Here is a 17,882-nt window from a genome sequence, read left to right on the forward strand (position 1 = left end):
GACATTCCGGCATGTTCCCAACCCGCGGCCCTACCAGAGATCGAAGAACCCAATTGTGAAGTGCCATGGCCTTCTCCGCTGTACAAGCGAGTCATGTAAGCGGGCCATGGCACAATACAGGCGAGCCTATTCGTCTCGGCTCTTGAACCGCGATCTCGCAGCAGTTCTAAACTTCAGACTCATTTTCCAGTCACTCTGTGATTCAGGCAGTATTCCTGAACGGTTCCGTCGCTTCTACGGCCATTGTTGCCGAATGCTTCTGGCACCACCCCTGGCAACAAAGAACCTGCGCAAGAGGCGTGCAGCAGCAGGCGGATTCTGTTGCCAGCAGCAGCGAGCCAGCGCTGAAGCGCCTACGCTGAGCAGGCCATCCAAGGTAGGGAGATGTCCATGATCGACATTGCACCAACAACCATCCGACACGTTCAAATGGACCGGTTCGCCGTGATGCTCTTATCGACGTGTCAACCCATGCTGACTAGCAGCCGAGCTCGCATCGCGAGCAGAGTATTTCTAGTAGATCAATAATAGGAATATGCTTGGCATATTGTATCACAGACATAAATCATGAGGCAGCTGCTATAATCAAAAAGAAAGGGTTGAGCATGGTAGCTCTGACATACATCCAGTAGTACTGATTATGTAGAACAATCCATCATTTAATTGCCATGCCTATTTATCGGACTGTAGTCTTGTAGCTGTGGAACAGATGCGATAGACGTATTTGTGCGACATGTGGTGTGATGTGGTGTGTGTGTATGTGAGCTACTCACAATAATCTGAAAGAAAGTACCCTTAAAGAATTAATGGATTGACAAGAACCTGTATCTTAGCAACCACCGGCCCATGGCTCTAGGCTCGAGAGGGCAGTTCCATAAACGACGCTTCAGAAGTCAGCATCGATCCGGATAATGTATGCGCCAGGAATCGCTAATAAGCGTCCAATATGTCGAGCTGAAGGGCATAGTATCGCTATAATTGCTGCTAGTCTCAGGACGGTGAATAGGCCTGCACCCCGGCTCCAGGCTAACTTCAGCAGTATGTAGTGTCTGCGAGATTACAGGGCGCGAAGCGATCAGCAAACCAGCATTGCTCATCGTTTGGCAAGCTATCCCCAATGTGGCTTCTTGCAAAAGGGAGATCCGTGGCAAGGGTTCTGGCATCGGTACTTGTAGGAGCGTTGGTTATTTTGCACTATGTCTGTGCAGCGATTATGTTCATGATCCGACTCGCTCTCAAAGACAGCGCTCCTGCAGCAGGTCGCACATAGTGTATGGAGTCAAAGGAAGAGACCCAATTAGCGCAATGAGCTGCTCTAGTTCACATTCCAAACCAGGCATTCTTAGCATACAGAGAGTTTGAGAAAAATCGCCAAGATATCGCTGGGCTATGCTGAAGGAGAGGCGAAAGCGCTCGTCGAAGGATATCAGGTGTGTTTTGCAAAGTGCGACAAGTAATTGCAGCACTTGGTTCTCCGATATCCCAGTTGCATCCCTGGAGCTCTCTCCATCAGCTTCACAGATTTAACTGCCCCAAGTCGGCCTGAGTCCAAACACACCGCACCGCTTGAATGTATCTATAGTCTTGTCATCAATATGCATGGCCAGGTCATGCAGCGTTCTCTCTGATCCACGCAACATAACGTCGTTTAGAAACGGGTACCGCATATGCATGACAAGTTTCTGTAACACAGGGAACGGAACCCCATCCGGGTGATGTGAACAGCCAAGTATTCTGGTTCCGAGTAAAGTCAGTGCAATATAGCCCAAGGGAGTGCATCTGCGGGTAGCTGATGGGGTTTCCGTCAGCATCTTGGACAAGATCGCTCAGCATCATCGGCAAAAGGAAGCTGGTGTCCAATGTCTGGAGGGTTGCGGCATGGCGCCGGATAACCTCCAGGAGCTGGGACGAAACATGTCCCTTGCGTGCATCGATGTGTTGCAGGTAGCTGCCGTCCAAAAAGAGTCCAGGAATAGTAATCTGCCCGACATCGGCTAAATTCACGCCTGGTTTTGCCCGTAAACAGTCCTCGCACAAGATCTTCCGCGTACAGTGGCCAGCGTTCGCTCCTGGTTTGCCACTGGTGGTCTAGTCGCAGATGTGCAGCAGTCGGGAACATTCGCCGAAGCCCAATTGCAAAGCCTGCTCGTATTATCCAGGAAGAGCTCGTCGTTTATGCCAGCCGACGGAAAGTCGACCCATCAGGTGGACTACAAGCGTTGTGGCGAACTTGAAAGCGCTCCTGTCCAGCGGGGGCGAAGTCAGCCGGGCTATAGCTGAACCGCAGAGCACACTGTCTGTGTCAAGCCATAACGAAATCCTCCGAACCCTGTTTATGGCCCCTGCTACAGCAGCAAGCTCAAGGGTTAGGCTATCCCGGGATGAAAATGCCACTTCCCTATAAACAATACCAATGCCCACTTCACGCCATGCCTGGCACACCTGCGTAATAGGCCATTTGACTACGTGGGCAATGTTGGAAAAACGATGGATAGGACGCAATAATACTGTAGCGAACTAGCAGGCGAGAAGATGCGTTTGAGAATGGATCTCAGGCAGGCGTTGAGCAGGAGAAGACATCTGCCCCAGTAAATAATAGTAAAAACTTGTTGGTCAAAAAATAAATGGAACGGAGATGAAGAAGGAACTTGCTAGCGTAGCGGTGAGAGCTGGGGCTATTGGCTTGTGTGATTGCTGGTCCTTAGACGCCAATCCAGCCACAAAGATACTTGTTTGCAACATGGTATGGGCACATCAAAACAGGAAGCTGATGCATGGAGATAAGAAAGGGAATTTCGGGAAGATCTGCCACTCTTTGCGATAGACATTATAGTTAGTTTACATGTACTGTCATTTTATGATACAGCTGAACCATCGATGTGGGAGGACGCAAGGAATAAGAAATATAGTAAACCACTGCAGAGAAATTGCCCAGTGCCTTGCCTTATTGGAGCCTATTTAGTAGATTGGCTGGTCTATTGGTGGAACCTAGAGTGTAGGAGGGGGGCGTACTGGTGTTAATACTGTGTATTTAAATACCGCGTATCGTGGTTGTAAGCTAATGTGCTGGGCAATGTATTGTACCACCGCGACATGTCAATCCCAGAACTGGAAATTCGGATCAACATCCTTCACTACTGGGCCATTCTGCTTCGCACCTCTCCCTCTCCCTCTACCTCTGCCCCTTCCCCTTCCCCTTCCTCTGCCTCTGCGCACCTGGGCCGCCAGCGCTCTTCCGGGAACTCCCTTCGCCACCAGGCTCAGCATTTGGGCAGTCCCTAGCCCAATGGCCGGCTTGCTGGCACCTGTAGCACTGCGACCCGGCAGCATTCTGAATCAGCGCGCCCTCCATATACGCCTCGGCGTCCTTCCTTCCAGCACAGGAAGCCGCAGCCCTGGTAGGCCTTAGTGCAGGCAGTAGTATTCGCGGCCCGGATTCGCGCCCGACTCCGACGTCTGCTTCAGCGATGCAAACAGGCCGCATTTGCACTTGGGCTTGGGCTGCGGCGGGCTGGCGTGCACCGAGTACAGGTCAGGGAGTGCCGACGAGCCTGGACTGCACTGGGAAGAGGTCGGAGGAATTGGTGGGCTGGTCGGCCCAATGGAAGAAATCGCACTGGGCGTCGGCCGCGCGGGCGCACTTGAAGAATGCCCGGCCCTTGTTGGGCCCCGGCTTCTGGGTAACCAGGCGCTTGGACGATTGGCTGCAGTAGCATTGCGGGTTGTCTGGACTGGCCAGGGGTCGGCGGGCGGCTAATGTATGGGGCAGCATGCAGCAAGGGGTTCTGGTGGGGCACTGGTCTGCTAGGCGGCGGCAGTTGGTTTTGGTGGGATACCGGCCTGCCTGCGGTGTTTGGTAGTGCAGGGTTCCCGCCACCGCCACCGCCACCGCCAGAATTCGAACCAAACATTTCGCTGATGAGCTCGTCACAGCCGCGCACACACCCCTGGTACGGCGTCGGCACGCCCGGGGGCACGGAGCCTTGCCTGAAGACAATTTCCAGCAATTTAGCCGGGCCGCGCGGATTCCCCACGCACATCGAACACGCTACCTCACTAACCTGCATATTCTCGACGACATCGGGTACCCAGACAGCGCGACGGCACTGCGGATACCGATCACATCCGATCATCCACGAGCCATTCTGACGGGCGCGCAGACGCCAGCTGCCAGGACACTGCGGGCACATACAGACGTCGGCATTGACTACATTATTGGGCTGCCACGCCGGGTCGCTAGTGGGCGTCACACCCATGCAGCGGCCGAGGGCCAGCTCGAGCTTCTCGATTTCATTGGCAGACTTTGTGTAGACAGCCTGGTAGAGATGCAGGGTTTCGCGCACGACATCCTGCTTGTGCTTGTGGCCAAGGCAGATTTTGCGCAGCTCCTGCTCCATTTCGCGGCGCAGGATGGGGCTTGGTCAGCGAGAGCTCCAGGCCGATTGCGATCGTAGCCCTCGACCAGGCCGACACCCAGCGTCGAGGGGCTCAGGCCTTGGGCGCCTTTGAATATGTACTCGCGGTCGATGATCTTCTTGATGTGGTCGGCGTACGTGGCGTCGGTGCCGAATGCCATTGCGGTCCATGATCTTGACCAGTTCGCCCTCAGTCAGCAGTTTTCGGTGCCGTGGTCGTGCCTGAGCGCATTTCGAAGACGGTGGGCGTGAAGGTATCGCCCTGGCGGATACACAGGCACGGTGGACTCGGACCAGCGCTCATACGGGTAGAATATCGAGGTAATTGCGCGCCAGAATCATCAGCCCGTTGGTGAAGAATCGCTCGTGGGCCAGCTCCGCGTCAACCTCGGTCGCCTGGCCCTTGGCGTTATCGGAGCAGCACGCGAGAAAGCGCCTGGTGATGAACTCGTAGACGCGCTTGGCGTCGCCGGTCAGATTGATTGCCAGGCGCCACCGGGTGGATCGGCGGATGTGCCTTGTCATTGTTTTTGCCCTGGCGCGGCCACCGGAACTCGCCATTGACCAGGCGCTGGGCGTAGGCTGCCAGGGGCTGGAACTGCGTCAGTTTCGCCACAGTGCCCTGCAGGTCCATGGATCGGTCGAACTGGTCGGTTTCTGTGCGCGGGTAGCTGATGAAGCCCTGGTTGTAGAGACCCTCGGCCACGCCCATGATGGAGTCGGGCGACATACGCAGGAAGCGGGCGCAGCACGTCTGCAATTCCACTGTGGTCAATGGTAGCGGCCGCCACTTCTCCTTTGGGCCTTGACCTCACCGACACAATCCGCACGGTCGGCGATTGCACACACTGCATGTAGATGGCAAAGCACGCATGCTGGTCGAAACAGCCGCGTGCGCTTCCACGAAAACACCGCGCGGACCATCGGGCTTCTGGTGCTCCAGGAACAGGAGCCAGAACGGCTCGGGCGCGAACCGCTCGACGCGCAGAAACTGGTCGACAACAAAGCCCAGGGTCGGGAACTGGCACGGGCCGTAGCTCACCAGGCGGTCCTTGATGGGCTCGAATCGCGACTGCAGGCGCAGCGTCTGGAACCGCGTCAATGCCGAGCCGATCCGCTAGATCCAGCTCGGTCCGCGCCTCCACCGCCGCCACCAGCTGCATGTCCAACTCGCGCGGGCTCTGCATTGCCTTGGTGGATCTCCTGCGGCAGCACCGACGAGAAATGCGCCCGCTTCACAACTATCCGCGGATTCGCTTTGCGGCACAGTTGCGCGAACCTCACTGCCGATCCCCTCGCCCTCAGCGGTCGCAGTCGGTCCAGATATAGAGGTGCGTGGCTGTGCGCGCCTCCTGCTCCACATTGCGTGCGGTGTCCTGCAGCTTCTCGTTGGTACTGGTGACTAGCGGCGCTGTGAACAGCTGCTGCGGGTTGCACGCCTGCCATTTGCGAAAGTCGCCGGTGAAATCGAGCTCCAGAACGTGGCCCAGTACCGACGTCATGGTGGCCGGTGTGAAGCTGCCGTTGATGCGGTACTCAAAGTCATGGTTTTTGTTGTATTTGCTGCACCCGTTGCGTGTGCGCGAGCTGCCGTTGCTGAGGATCGCAACGATAGGACTTGGCCTGCGACGGTTTCTCCGCCACGCAGAGTATCCGCATGAGCTATGTAATGTGTATAAAAAAACTGAATTGAGAATAAAAGAGAGAAATGCAGGAAAGGGATGCATAAGCTGGGATGGCTGCGCAAGATGAATCGCGCTTTTCAGAGACTGCCGTCGAAACCCTCCCACAGGAATCGCGGCTCGCTTATGTTTTTTGTAATCTTTGTTTTTTTTTTTTTTGCACTGTAAATGTCAGACTCGTCCAGCACGCCAATTGCCTGGGAGACGCTCGACCACTGGCTGCGTGCGCTCTACCGGCCGTCCATGCCACCTGCAGTGCCGCACGACCCGCCCACACAGCAGCACCTGAGCCGCCTGTACCTCCTCGACCAGCACATGCAGCAGATCTATTCAATCGCACAGCGCGTTAATGCTCTGGCGGCCAAAGAGTACCTGGCCAACCTCCCTCCAGCCACAGCGCCCATTCCACGCGCACTGTCGGAGCTGTCCCAGCTCGCCGTAGCTCTGGACCTTCCAGACATGCGCCTGGAGACGTTCGAAGTGGCAGTAAGCGCAAGGACCATACAGGGGCTGAAAAGGCAAACGCAGCTACTGCAGTGCCAGGAGAGGCTCAGCAAGGTGAAGGCCAAGGTCCAGGGGTCGCTTGAGCGGCAGCAGAAACTACGGCGGCTGCTGGAGAGCCGCAGGCGCAATGTGCGGGTGGAGGCGCAGAAGGCGCGCGAATGGACCAGGAACGGCGCGATCGTCCAGGCCAAATGCCAGGAGTACAAGGGCCGGCTCATCCAGCCAAAGCACATGCAAGGCCTGGAGTACAAGGACATGCGCAAGCTGGACCTGGCCGTCGAAGAGCTGAGCCAAGCAGTCGCTGAGAAGCGCCGGATCCACGATGGCTACGCGGCATTGCCGCCCGACACGCAGCTGGCGTGGCTCCGTCTGGAGGAGGCCAGGCAGACTTTGATGCATGTGCGGGCTGAGTGCGAGCGGGCAGCAGAACGCGCCTACGGAAGCTGAATTCCCACTAGTCAGCCTTTCTTTTTCCCTTTGAAGAAAATTTTACTTATGCCTAATTCCCGGCGACGGTTGTTTACACGCGGCGAATTGCGCCGGCAGGGTGTGCAGGTGGTAGCGCGGGGGTCGCAGACGGAGCTGGTGAGGAATGGTAGAAGGTACCGGTTCGATCGCAGCCAGACGCCGCAGGAGTCATCCACGCCAGCGCCCACGCCCACTGAGCCCATCGAGTCGTGCAGCGAGCAGCCCGTGGAGCACGACGAGATTGCACCGCTAGAAACGCCGCCCAAGCGCAGGCGCTCGCTATCGAGGCTGTCCGAGAAGGCCAAGCGGCTGCGTACGCCCGACCCGAAGCGCCCGGACGGCAGCCCCACAAAGCCCCCACGCAAGCACACCCACCTGACGCCGCTGGGCAAGGTCAAGGACCGGCTGAAGCCCACGCGGGACCGGCCTCCGCCGCTGTTCTCGCCATTCAAAGCAAAGGAAGTGATGTCCTCGACATCCAAAGCAAAAGATGCAATTATAAAACTACCGTAACCTTTTTTCTATACCACCGGCGCCTTGCGCTCCTCGGTAGCCACAGTGGCGGCGACATCGCGCAGGCTTCTTCTCGCCCAGCTCCTTTTGGCCCTGGGCCGCCTTGACAGCGCTGCGCTTGCGCAGGATCTCGGAGATGAAGAACTCGCCAGCCTTGTACGACGAGCGCACCAGCGGGCCGCTGGCAGCATAGACAAAGCCCAGCTCGCGGCCAACGTCCTCCCAGTGCTTGAACTTGTCGGGCGTCACGTACTCGTGCACCTTCATGTGTCTTTTCGTCGGCCGCATGTACTGGCCCAGTGTCACAATGTCGACGCCTGCAGACCGCAGGTCCCGCATGGTCTGCAGCACCTCGGCGTCGGTCTCGCCCACGCCCAGCATGATCGACGACTTGGTCAGTAGCGTCGGCTTGGTCTTCTTTGCGTGCTCAAGCACAAACATCGACTGCTTGTAGCCCGCCCGGTGGTCGCGCACCTGCCGCTGCAGCGCCTCCACGGTCTCGATATTATGCGCATAGACGTCCAGCCCCGACAGCTGCCACGCGCGCAATCAGCTCCGGCTGACCCCACAAAGTCCGGCGTCAGGCACTCGATCATCATCTGCGGTGCCATCTGCCGGATATGCTCCACTGTGCTGGCAAAATGGTTGGCGCCAAAGTCCGCCAGATCATCGCGGTCCACCGACGTCAGCACCACGTAGTCCAGGCCCCACTTGGCCAGCGCCGTGGCCACGTTCTTCGGCTCGTCGGCATCCAGCGCCGCCGGGTTCTTGGCCGTCTTCACCGAGCAGAACCGGCACCCGCGCGTGCACGTGTCGCCCATAATCATGATCGTCGCCGTCGCCGTCCCGTGCTTGCCCCCACCCCAGCACTCGCCCATGTTCGGGCACCGCGCCTCCTCGCACACCGTGTGCAGCTTCAGGTCTCGTCAGCGTCTTGCGGATCGACGTCACGTTGTTGCCCGCTGGAATCTCCGTCTTCAGCCACGACGGCAGCCGCGTCTTCACCTTCATCCCTGCCTTCGCCATCACCTCCGACGTCGTCAGTGGCTCCTTCATCCCGCCCACAAAGTCAGCGAACCCCGGCCCGTTCTTCATCTTCTCAGAAAAGTCCTTGCGCACGCGGCGCGCCGCCTTGCCCTCCTTGTCGACCTCTGTCGCCAGGAACCGCCGTGCTGCCGTCTATGGTTTGGATCCAGGGGGTTCAGCTCTGTGCCAGTCAGCAGACAACGCATCCCCCATACGCCTTTTCTCTTCATTACCTGTGCTGTCCGCTGCGCCACGGCGCGAGGAGGGAATTTAACTGCCAAGGCGTTCATAGTAAATATTTTTTTGGAGATAAGAAAAATGCGAGGAGAGAAAAGCGTTATCGTCCACGCCCAGCGGCTCCACTTGACTGCTCTTTTTAACAGATCAATCTCAAGGCCACGACGGACAAGTGGGAGCGAAAAAATATGCGCACCAGTCAAGCTTGGGAAAAAAAAAAAAAAGATTACTCCACCGTGCCCGTTTGCCACCTCAAAAATATCCCCCGCTGTTCCCGGCTCGCCCAGGATAAGGATAATTTTTTCCCCGCGCCCACGCACCCCGTCTTACTCCTGCCGGCTCTGGAGCTCAGCAAGCTCACCCTGCAGCGCATCGATCTTGGCTTCAGTCTCGAGCCGCACCTCGTCGAAGTAGAGCTTGCTCCAGACCGCCTGGAACGACATGTACGTGATTGTGCTCCACAGAAATATCGTCACTACGGGACGCCCGTACGCCCGGAACACCCCGATGTCCTCCAGCGCCGGCTTGCTCGACAACCAGCGCCGCCGCAGCGTCGAATTCGCCGACCGAAGCGCCTGCGTTCTTGCCAGAAAAGGCGTCATTTGGCTAGTATGAGGGAGAGAGAAAAAGAATATAGAAAAATTTTTATGAGAAAAAGTTAGAGAGAAAAAGGTTAGGATTATCCCTGGCCCTGTTTACTTGACATCAAGCTTGAGCTTCATGTTCATCGACATCAGCTCTGTGGCCAGGTACCGGAACACGAACGGCAGCGCAACCATGGTGATGCCGTCGGCGTTCTGGCACAGCCTGCAGACGAGGTCCAACGGACCCTTGCCCATGCGGGGGCCATTGGCTGCGCTCATAATCGCCCGAGCCTCGGCCGCCGACAATGCCCTGCCAGCCTTGCCCTTGGTCAGATCGACAGTATGCGAGGACGCAGGCACGGCCACCGGCGCCAGCATTGAGCCGCAGCACTTGCAGACGTACGCCAGCGAGTAGTCAGAGCAGTTGAGCAGACGGTCCTGCAAAAAGTACGCCGCGCCATGGGCAATCAGCGCATCGCGCTCCATCTCGCCTAGACGGATACCGCCACCGCGCTTCCTGCCCTTGATCGGCTGCTGCGTCAGCGGGTTGATCGGGCCCGTTGTGCGCACCTGGTACTTGTCGTTGACCATGTGACGCAGGCGCTGGTAATATACCACGCCAATGTAAATGTCGGCACGCATCTCCTGTCCGGTGACACCCGAGTACATCGGCTCATTGCCGTGGTAGTTGTATCCGGCCTGCCTGAGCTGCTCGCCAAAGTAGTCGGCCGCCGTGTTGGTCTCGTCGAACGTGAACGGGGTCGCGTCCTGGCACACTCCGTGCAATGCACCGGCCTTGGCTGCAATCGACTCGACGAACATGCCGATGGTCATACGCGACGGGAACGCGTGCGGGTTGATGATGACGTCCGGCTGCATTCCCGACTCGGTGAATGGCATGTCGGTGGCCGGGAACTTGACCGAGCACACACCCTTCTGCCCGTGCCTAGACGAGAACTTGTCGCCAATGACTGGCGAGCGCGGAATCCGGAACGTGATCGCCACCGTCTGCAGCTCGTCCTCCATGCTGGACGCCAGCAGCCGCACCGACTCCACAAACCCATCCTCGCCCTTGTACTTCATGATCTTGGTGCGCCCACGCACATCGTCAATCACGCCATACAGAGTGTCGCCGTTGGTCACCCGGATTCCAGGGAACGGCAGCCCGTCCACGTCAATGCGGTCGTTCAGCGACGTGTCGTGCAGCACATCCGGCCCCAGCCCAAAGTGCGTCGTGATCGGGTCGCCCGACTTGCGGAACTTGCCCAGGTCCACGTACTCGGTCTTGTAGATCGACCCGTACCCGAAGCCGCGCTCGTGCGCGCTCTTGTTGAGAATCATCGCATCCTCCATGTCATATCCCGTGTACGAGATGACTGCCACCACTGCGTTGTTGCCGTTCGGGTATCCGTCGACGCCGTAGTCGTCGTACACGCGCGGCCGGCAGATTGGCGTCTGCCCGTTCTGGATTCGGTACAGCTTGTTGTCGGTTCTATACGGATACGACTGCATCGGCGACCCCATGGTCTGCTTACCCATCTGCGCCTGGTACATGTTACGCGGCGACTGGTTGAAGTCGCAGAACGGCGTGAAGTTCGCCACTGCCGATAGCATATGCGTCGGCAGCACCTCCTGGTGCGTCGTCAGTCCAGGACGCACATCCTGGTCCATGCACGCAATGTCCATGTACACCTGCTCGAAGCTGCCCACATAGTCAACGTCCTTGGTGGCCAGATATGTCACTGGGCGCGTGAACCGAGCCGGCGTCGTAAACAGGAACAGTCCCGGCAGCTGGCCACCGTGCGACTGCGGCACGTATCCGATCTCCATCGTATACGGAATGTTCATTGCCGCCGAGCCGCTGGCCTTGGCCGAGCCCGAGCGCGCACGGTGCGCCTGCAGCTTGATGACGCGCAGCGCTTCAGGCAATCTTCTTGGCCACCGGGTGCGTGCAGTATCCAATGATACGCCCGTCGAGCTGAACCGACAGCAGACTCGCGTCCTTCTGCGCCGGGCGCGGCATGCCGGGCGCAACGCCGAGCCGCATCAGCACCCGCTCCACGTCGCTGGTGTCCTCAACCTGCGTCGTCAGCTCGCACTTGTGCGCCAGATGGTTCAGCAGACCGCACGGCGAACCATCGGGCGTGTGGACCGGGCACATGAAACCCCAGCCCTCGGGCAGAAGCTTGCGCACTCCAGTGGTCTTGAGCTCGGCGAAGAACGCACCACGGTGGATGCAGCGGAAGTGCGACATGTAGCGCAAAAAGTTCAGCTTCTCGGCAATGATTGTGTACCCAGACACCTGCTGCATGTCCAGGCCCGACTTGCTGACCAGGTTACCCGTGGCCAAAAAGTACTGCGCCTTCATGCCGATGTCGCATGACACACGCCCAAACACGCGCTGCAGGTACCGGTTGTTGTACAGATCAACCTTGCCGCTGCGCACGTCGCGCATGATCTCCTGGCGCACGCCCAGAAGGTAGTCCTCGATCTTCTCCTTGATGATACCCAGGTAGATGTGCCCGGCATGTACACCTCCTGCAGCTGCTGCGTATCAGGGTTGTCCTCCTGGCACTCGCCGCTCACCAGCGCGTACATCTTGCGCACCATATGCGCCAGCATGTTGAACTTGTCGCGGTCGTCGTTCAGGTGCACCATGATGACGTTCTGCAGCAGACGCCGTCCCACGTCAATGTTGGACATGTCGTCGGGCGCATACATAATGACACGGAACTTGTCACCAATGTACGCCAGCGCCTGGTCGCGCGTGTACACATTGAACTCCTTGCCAGACCGGAGCAGCAGCTCAACACGGTCACGCACAAAAATGTTCTCCGCATCTCCGCCCACAATCGTCTCGAAGATCTCCTTGTCGTTGGCCCCCACCAGCGCGCGCATCAGCAGCGACACCGGCACCAGGTACTCCTGCTTGCGGATCGAGAAGCGCAGCAGCAGGTTACCGGTCGTCAGATAGTGCATGGTCAGCGTCTGCGACGTCTGGTCGCGCCGCACACAGCGAATCTGCGTTGCATACGGTGTGAACCCCGGGCCACGGTTGCCGTACGACGGCCGCTGGATCGCCACCACGTGGTTGCGACGCGGCGCCACCAGCAGACGGATCACCTTCTCGTTACCGTTCACAACAAAGTACCCGCCCATCTCCTCGGGCTCCTCGTGATGCCGGATCAGGTCCGCCGGCCCCATCTTCTGCAGATTGCATCGGTTCGACCGCACCATCACCGGCAGCAGTCCGAAATTGCGCTCCTCGACAATCTCGTTATTGTCGTTCACCTGAATGTGCAGCTTGCCGTAGATGCGTCCACGGTACGTCACGCTGCGCTGTCGGCACTCCGTCGGGTATACCAGACGGTTCGACGACTTGGTCTCGCGCGCCGTCAGCGACGGGTAGTCCAGGTGCATGTCGTCCACCCAGTACGTGATCTTGTTGCCCAGCGGGCTGTCGTGGTCGCCCTTGCCATCGAACACCACCTGCTTCTCAAGCAGGACTCGTCGCAATATCGATGAGCGCCGGTGTTGTTGGCCCTGCCCGCTCCCAGATCGTGTTGAACGAGTCGATGTGCGGCCGCGTCAGGTTCTGCAGCTGCGGGTACTCGAACTCATTCCCCTGGGTTGATCGCCTTGTTTTGCCGCTCAAGCGTGTTGAACCCTGAAGGTGCCATGCTTCAATTTGCTTTTTCACTTTTTTACTGGCGTTAAAATATAAATAAAAGAAGCTGAGCTGAAGAACGCATGTAGACTTTTTTTCATAGACACATCATGGTAGAAAAAAAAACTTTCATGAATCCAGATCGGGCCACCAAAAAACTTGATTCCCTGTTGATTGATCACAAGGCAGATTGCTGGCCGCGCAACAGTACTAACCAATCTCAATGACACTGTTTGCCATTGCACCCTTGCCAAAATGTAGGACCTGCTATTCTGTACTTTTGGCTGTACCTTTAATATCCAACCTCACCTCCTGCACCAATGTTTTGATTCTTGCTCTGCATATTCTTGTCTCTGTTTGATCTCTCCACTCCGTTCTTTGTCCTCTTGCTAGCTCTTTCATGTCAGCTCTGATCTTTGCTGGGTGCTTGTATGGGTCCAGTTGTCCATGGTCGCACACTCCTCAGCCAGGTAAAGCTCGCCGTTACTGGGTCCTGGGGGTACTACTAGGACGATCGCTGCCAAGCTGCAGACGTAGGATGAGGTTGTGATGTAAGACCAGACTCGACTCGGTAATGGAGAATCAAAATGTACACTGAGCTTGTAAAATCACATTGCACGAACCTCCATGGCCTGGTAAGTCTTTCCACTTTCGCTCTGCAGAACCTTCTAGCGGGTCAGCACCACATTTGGATTATTGAAGGCGAGTCTGAGACTGAGAGACAATGGAAACTGGAGATTTGCAAGCCCTGGACCCAGAACGTTTTGTGCACTTGTCTTCCTCGCTGATGCTACTTCATCGACTCAAGACATACAAACTTTCGAAAAGCCTGAAGAAGCCAATCATCAGATGCTACTTCTTTCATTTGTATTTTCATTTCAATGTTCCAATTAATATCACATGGTAGGGCTGAGGATGTTTAACATCAGCATTCTCAGGCATAATGGGTGGTATGTTATGATATCGAACAAGCATTTCGGAGATAATCTCAGCCTGACCTTGACCTTGATTACATGCAGATTAGTGATCAGGTACAGGCTGGGCATGCATGTGCCAAGGATAGAGGCGGACAATGCATATGGCAATTTCTAGAAAAAATCCACACATATTCCTGCAGATGACCGCGGCATTCTCCAGCTGATTTGTAAGCTCTCTATTAACCACATCCCACTGTATGAGGGCCTTGGCATCCACGCCTATCAAGTTCAAACCATATAAAAAGACGTGACACTTTCCTTCCTCACAGGTCCACATCAACACGCTGCCCAACAACGCACTCCTACTCTCTACCTTCGAAACCATGTCTGAAATCGTCGCTATCATCGGAGCCACTGGCGCTCAGGGAGGATCCGTCCTCACTTCGCTGTACAGCGCTTCTGACAAGTACCAGCTTCGTGCTGTCACCCGCAACGTCGACTCCGCTCGTGTCAAAGAACTACGCGCTCAATACCCTGGCGTCGAGTGGGTAGCAGCCGACAACAACGATGTTGAGAGTCTACGCAGCGCCTTCAAGAACGTTGACATCGTCTTTGCCAACACTAACTATCTGCAGCCCGAGATCTTTGCCAAAGTCGATGCTGGCGACCTGGATGCCGAATTCAAACAGGGCAAGAACATTGTCGATGCAGCTGTTGCTGAGGGAGTCAACCACTTTGTCTACAGCTCGCTTGAGAGCCCGTCTCAGGGAAGCAATGGCAAGTATTCCAAGGCGTACGAGTCCGAGGGCAAGCAGAAGATCGAGCAGTACGTTCGCAGCCACTCGGACAAGATCAAGGGCTATTTCGTGTATGCCGCCTTCTACTTCCAGAACTTCTTGCACGCAGGAATCTGGTCGACCAACAGCAACGGCGAGAAAACAGTCACCTTTGGCTACCCGCTCCCTGCTGATGCACGCCAACCTTATGTTGACATTGAGGTCGACTTTGGAAACACTGTGCGTGGGATCCTTGATGACCGCGCCAGCTACGAAGGCAAGACAGTCAAGATCGCTGAGGGTGACTACACTGGCCCTGAGATCGCTGAGGCATTCACGCGCGCCACCGGTATCCCGGCAGACTATGTCCACTACAAGGTGCCCGAGCTTGACCGCGCAGAGATCAACGAGATGCTCGACTACTTTGTCGAATTTGGCTCATTCAGCGTGCCTGGGTTTGTTGACGCCAAGCCGGCCTCAAATACCCCGTTCAAGACTGTAGACGACTTCTGGCAGCGCTACTCTGCATACAGACCAGAGGAGCACTGATGTTCAGCACGCCAATAGCTGCAGCTGATGGTTTTCAATAGTCTGTATTCGAATATACTACATTCTCTTTAATGGACATAGCGGAAGTCGGGGTGGTCGTTCTCAAGGTCATTTATCTCGTCTTGCGACATCCCCGAAATATCGAGCGGATTGGTTTCTTTCTGCTTGTTTCGATGGAGCAGGATGAAATGAGTTGCATAGGTGAAGACCACCATCAGACATGCAGCAAACATGTTCATGCCGTGGCCAAAAAGATAGCGTGGCTGGTCCTTGTTGCGGTAGATGTACGATGTGCAAAGTGCACCCAGTCCACCAAGCATTACCTCGATGGCACTCGAGATGGCAGCACGTGTTGGACCGCCAACGTTGCTCATCAGCCATCCAGGACCAATGCTAAGGATACCAAAGCAGCCAAACGACAACATGCAGAGCGCAATGATTCGAGCAACGTTGTTGGTGACGCCCAGCAAGACAGCTGAACCAGCAATGAGCCAAGCTTCGCAGAAAAGCGAGCTACGAAAGTGGGAGCCAAACCACTTTGGGATAGAAGCGGGCAAGATGGATTCCGACGAAGCCGCAGATTCCCGGTGCTGCCTGCATAGCCTGTGACGCGACCAGGCGCTGTAGCCCATCTCCTTGACGATAATGGCAGCAAAAGGTGAGGATTGTGTTGATTCCAAAGTTGCCGCCAAACAGGACAAGTGCCTGTGAGTAGATGAGCGGATCGCGCGCATGGTCAAGCAGACGCCTGCGGTTGATCCTTCTTTTTACCGCCCTCGACCTGGTCCTGCGCCATCCGTTGGTTGATTATCGCCTTTTCCTCTGGCGTGAGGATCCAGCTCTTGTCGGGGTAGTCTGCCAGGAATGCGTACATGATCAGCCCAAACCCTGCCGTGGTCCAGTCCCTCGATGAAAAAGATCCACTCCCACCGCTTGAAGTGGGTGTTTGTTATTTTGCCAATGCCAGTTGCAATAGGTCCGCCGATGACTGCGCCAGCTGCGAATGCCGAGTAGAAAAGGCTGATGCGCGATGTAACCATCTGACGGGGGTACCACAGCGTGATCAGCATTCAAGGGCACCTGGCGTTGCACCGCTCTCGGCAGCACCAAGGAACAGGACGGCACAGAATCAGATCGGTCTTGTTCTTGGCGAATGCCATGCACATGTTGATGACGCCCCACAAAACAGTGAGGAGAGAAAGCCAGAACCGTGCCCCAAACCTGCGCAGGGCGAGATTGCTCGGAAGCATGAATAGCAGGTATGTCGGGTACATAATGCTGGCGACGACGTTGAAGTCGGATCCAGACATGTCCGTATCCTGTTCGAGCCCAACAACCTTGGAGAGACCGAGGTTTCCGCGGTCCATGGAGTTAAGTACCGTGCTCAGAAATACTATGAAGAGCTGTGTCGCGTCGACCTTTCTAAATGCCCACTTGAGCCTGGGGTCGCTCTCGTCAACCGCCTGGTATTTTACCTCTCCAGGCACTCCCTCGGCACCACCGCCGCCGAGGATTCCTCAATGGCAAACTTTTCTGGCTGGATGCTCTCGGTGGAAGACATGCTAATAGAACCCGTAGAAAGAAAAGGTGAGTTAAAGGAAGAGTAGCGCTCGCGTTGTAGCGCTCCAAGGAGAAGGGATGGCGGGGAACAATATTTTGATTGTGGCGGTGGCGGTCCGTAGACGGCATTGTGCTCATTACTGGTTTTTGGATAACAGCATGGTATTAACAGCGTGCCAAGTATGTGTGACAAGGGATACAGGTGGTGGTCGAGTGCTGATGGCGTTTAAGCTCATTTGCATTGTCGCTTTTATAGGCAGAGCACGGTATCTTCCGAGCAGATGGTAGAAAACATATGCATGCATTCTAACCACAGTGCCGTGGGGTGGTGTCACTGCGTACAGCTCACCATGTATGCTGTGGTAATTGACGATATAGTCCCTGCTAGGATTCATGGAATGCAGACATGACATGTACAGACTAACCCAAACACGGATGAGTGCATTTATATCAATCATGTGCAAAGTAATTTACATTTGTGCCTTCACCTCTCTAAATAGAACTTAAAAGTAGACCCTCATGCATGTCGTAGAAGGGAGGAGGGTTGAAAGGACTCAGGGCGGAAAGGACCAGGACGGATAGGTCCGGTGAAGATAGGCTTCTTTCCATGGCTGTTATCCTTGCCCTTGCCGTTATCCTTGCCCTTGCCGTTACCCTTACCGCCGCGCTGGTTGTAGATAGCAGCGTTGAGACCAGACTCCACACCAGTACCAATCAGCTCAACACCCAGGTCACTCAGGAAGTCCTTGCCGCGACCACTGCCGCGACCGCGACCACCACGCTGGTTGTAGATGGCAGCATCAAGACCGGCACCAACACCAGTACCGATCAACTCGACACCGAGGTCGCTGAGGAAGTCCTTTGCCGCGACCGCTGCCGCGACCACGACCACCACGCTGGTTATCATCCTCATAGTCCTCTTCATCATAATCGATACTACGCTTGTTGTAGATAGCAGCGTTGAGACCAGACTCCACGCCAGTA

General features: G+C 56.2%; 8 protein-coding genes across 8 annotated transcripts; 3 read left to right on the plus strand and 5 right to left on the minus strand.

The window, feature by feature from the left end:
• Nucleotides 1-760: 760 nt before the first annotated feature.
• DL89DRAFT_269696 (uncharacterized protein) lies at nt 761-2,505 on the minus strand (the record flags this gene model as incomplete). The annotated part of the gene is made up of 8 exons (XM_040888386.1): nt 761-989; nt 1,015-1,092; nt 1,170-1,250; nt 1,294-1,472; nt 1,557-1,624; nt 1,704-1,948; nt 2,025-2,142; nt 2,199-2,505. Coding segments are annotated over 8 exons (1,179 nt in total), but the record flags the coding sequence as incomplete, so codon positions are not given.
• Nucleotides 2,506-2,872: 367 nt separating this feature from the next.
• DL89DRAFT_269697 (prokaryotic type I DNA topoisomerase) lies at nt 2,873-6,037 on the minus strand (the record flags this gene model as incomplete). Its single annotated transcript, XM_040888387.1, is given in 16 exon segments — nt 2,873-3,371; nt 3,449-3,501; nt 3,548-3,691; nt 3,798-4,391; nt 4,463-4,534; nt 4,554-4,637; nt 4,657-4,677; nt 4,697-4,714; nt 4,803-4,874; nt 4,912-5,211; nt 5,231-5,290; nt 5,326-5,532; nt 5,561-5,605; nt 5,631-5,648; nt 5,683-5,715; nt 5,777-6,037. Coding segments are annotated over 16 exon segments (2,181 nt in total), but the record flags the coding sequence as incomplete, so codon positions are not given.
• Nucleotides 6,038-6,161: 124 nt separating this feature from the next.
• Nucleotides 6,162-7,054, plus strand: DL89DRAFT_55780 (uncharacterized protein). The gene has a single exon (XM_040891808.1). The coding sequence runs from the start codon at nt 6,266-6,268 to the stop codon at nt 7,046-7,048; it is 783 nt and encodes a 260-aa protein (XP_040741190.1). The 5' UTR covers nt 6,162-6,265; the 3' UTR covers nt 7,049-7,054.
• A 42-nt stretch (nt 7,055-7,096) lies between these two features.
• On the plus strand, nt 7,097-7,535 carry DL89DRAFT_295032 (uncharacterized protein; the record flags this gene model as incomplete). Its single annotated transcript, XM_040890587.1, has 2 exons — nt 7,097-7,462; nt 7,524-7,535. 2 exons carry the CDS (start codon nt 7,097-7,099, stop codon nt 7,533-7,535), a joined length of 378 nt encoding a protein of 125 aa, XP_040741191.1.
• A 55-nt stretch (nt 7,536-7,590) lies between these two features.
• DL89DRAFT_295033 (lipoic acid synthetase) lies at nt 7,591-8,898 on the minus strand (the record flags this gene model as incomplete). Its single annotated transcript, XM_040890588.1, has 5 exons — nt 7,591-7,614; nt 7,691-8,116; nt 8,152-8,496; nt 8,534-8,761; nt 8,842-8,898. 5 exons carry the CDS (start codon nt 8,896-8,898, stop codon nt 7,591-7,593), a joined length of 1,080 nt encoding a protein of 359 aa, XP_040741192.1.
• Nucleotides 8,899-9,171: 273 nt separating this feature from the next.
• Nucleotides 9,172-14,142, minus strand: DL89DRAFT_295034 (DNA-directed RNA polymerase I subunit RPA2; the record flags this gene model as incomplete). The annotated part of the gene is made up of 5 exons (XM_040890589.1): nt 9,172-9,427; nt 9,545-11,331; nt 11,372-11,926; nt 11,965-12,924; nt 14,095-14,142. 5 exons carry the CDS (start codon nt 14,140-14,142, stop codon nt 9,172-9,174), a joined length of 3,606 nt encoding a protein of 1,201 aa, XP_040741193.1.
• A 254-nt stretch (nt 14,143-14,396) lies between these two features.
• DL89DRAFT_324619 (NAD(P)-binding protein) lies at nt 14,397-15,413 on the plus strand (the record flags this gene model as incomplete). The annotated part of the gene is made up of 1 exon (XM_040891472.1): nt 14,397-15,413. The coding sequence occupies one exon, from the start codon at nt 14,397-14,399 to the stop codon at nt 15,336-15,338; it is 942 nt and encodes a 313-aa protein (XP_040741194.1). The 3' UTR covers nt 15,339-15,413.
• On the minus strand, nt 15,381-16,619 carry DL89DRAFT_269700 (MFS general substrate transporter). Its single transcript, XM_040888388.1, is given in 5 exon segments — nt 15,381-15,874; nt 15,909-16,043; nt 16,120-16,243; nt 16,263-16,378; nt 16,454-16,619. The coding sequence occupies 5 exon segments, from the start codon at nt 16,586-16,588 to the stop codon at nt 15,407-15,409; spliced, it is 978 nt and encodes a 325-aa protein (XP_040741195.1). The 5' UTR covers nt 16,589-16,619; the 3' UTR covers nt 15,381-15,406.
• Between the last annotated feature and the right edge of the window lie 1,263 nt (nt 16,620-17,882).

The sequence above is a fragment of the Linderina pennispora genome (assembly GCF_002104995.1).
Source record: "Linderina pennispora strain ATCC 12442 chromosome Unknown DL89scaffold_13, whole genome shotgun sequence".
In the NCBI taxonomy this organism is placed as follows: domain Eukaryota; kingdom Fungi; phylum Kickxellomycota; class Kickxellomycetes; order Kickxellales; family Kickxellaceae; genus Linderina; species Linderina pennispora.

Bases quoted from the DNA above. Each gene is read 5' to 3' on its own strand.
- DL89DRAFT_55780 (XM_040891808.1), top strand. From the start codon at position 6,266: ATGTCAGACTCGTCCAGCACGCCAATTGCCTGGGAGACGCTCGACCAC.
- DL89DRAFT_269700 (XM_040888388.1), bottom strand. From the start codon at position 16,588: ATGCTTCCGAGCAATCTCGCCCTGCGCAGGTTTGGGGCACGGTTCTGG. The intron at 16,379-16,453 runs GTTCCTTGGTGC...TACCCCCGTCAG, and splicing joins ATCTGATTCTGTGCCGTCCT to ATGGTTACATCGCGCATCAG. The intron at 15,875-15,908 runs GTCGGAATCCAT...TCTATCCCAAAG, and splicing joins CACCGGGAATCTGCGGCTTC to TGGTTTGGCTCCCACTTTCG.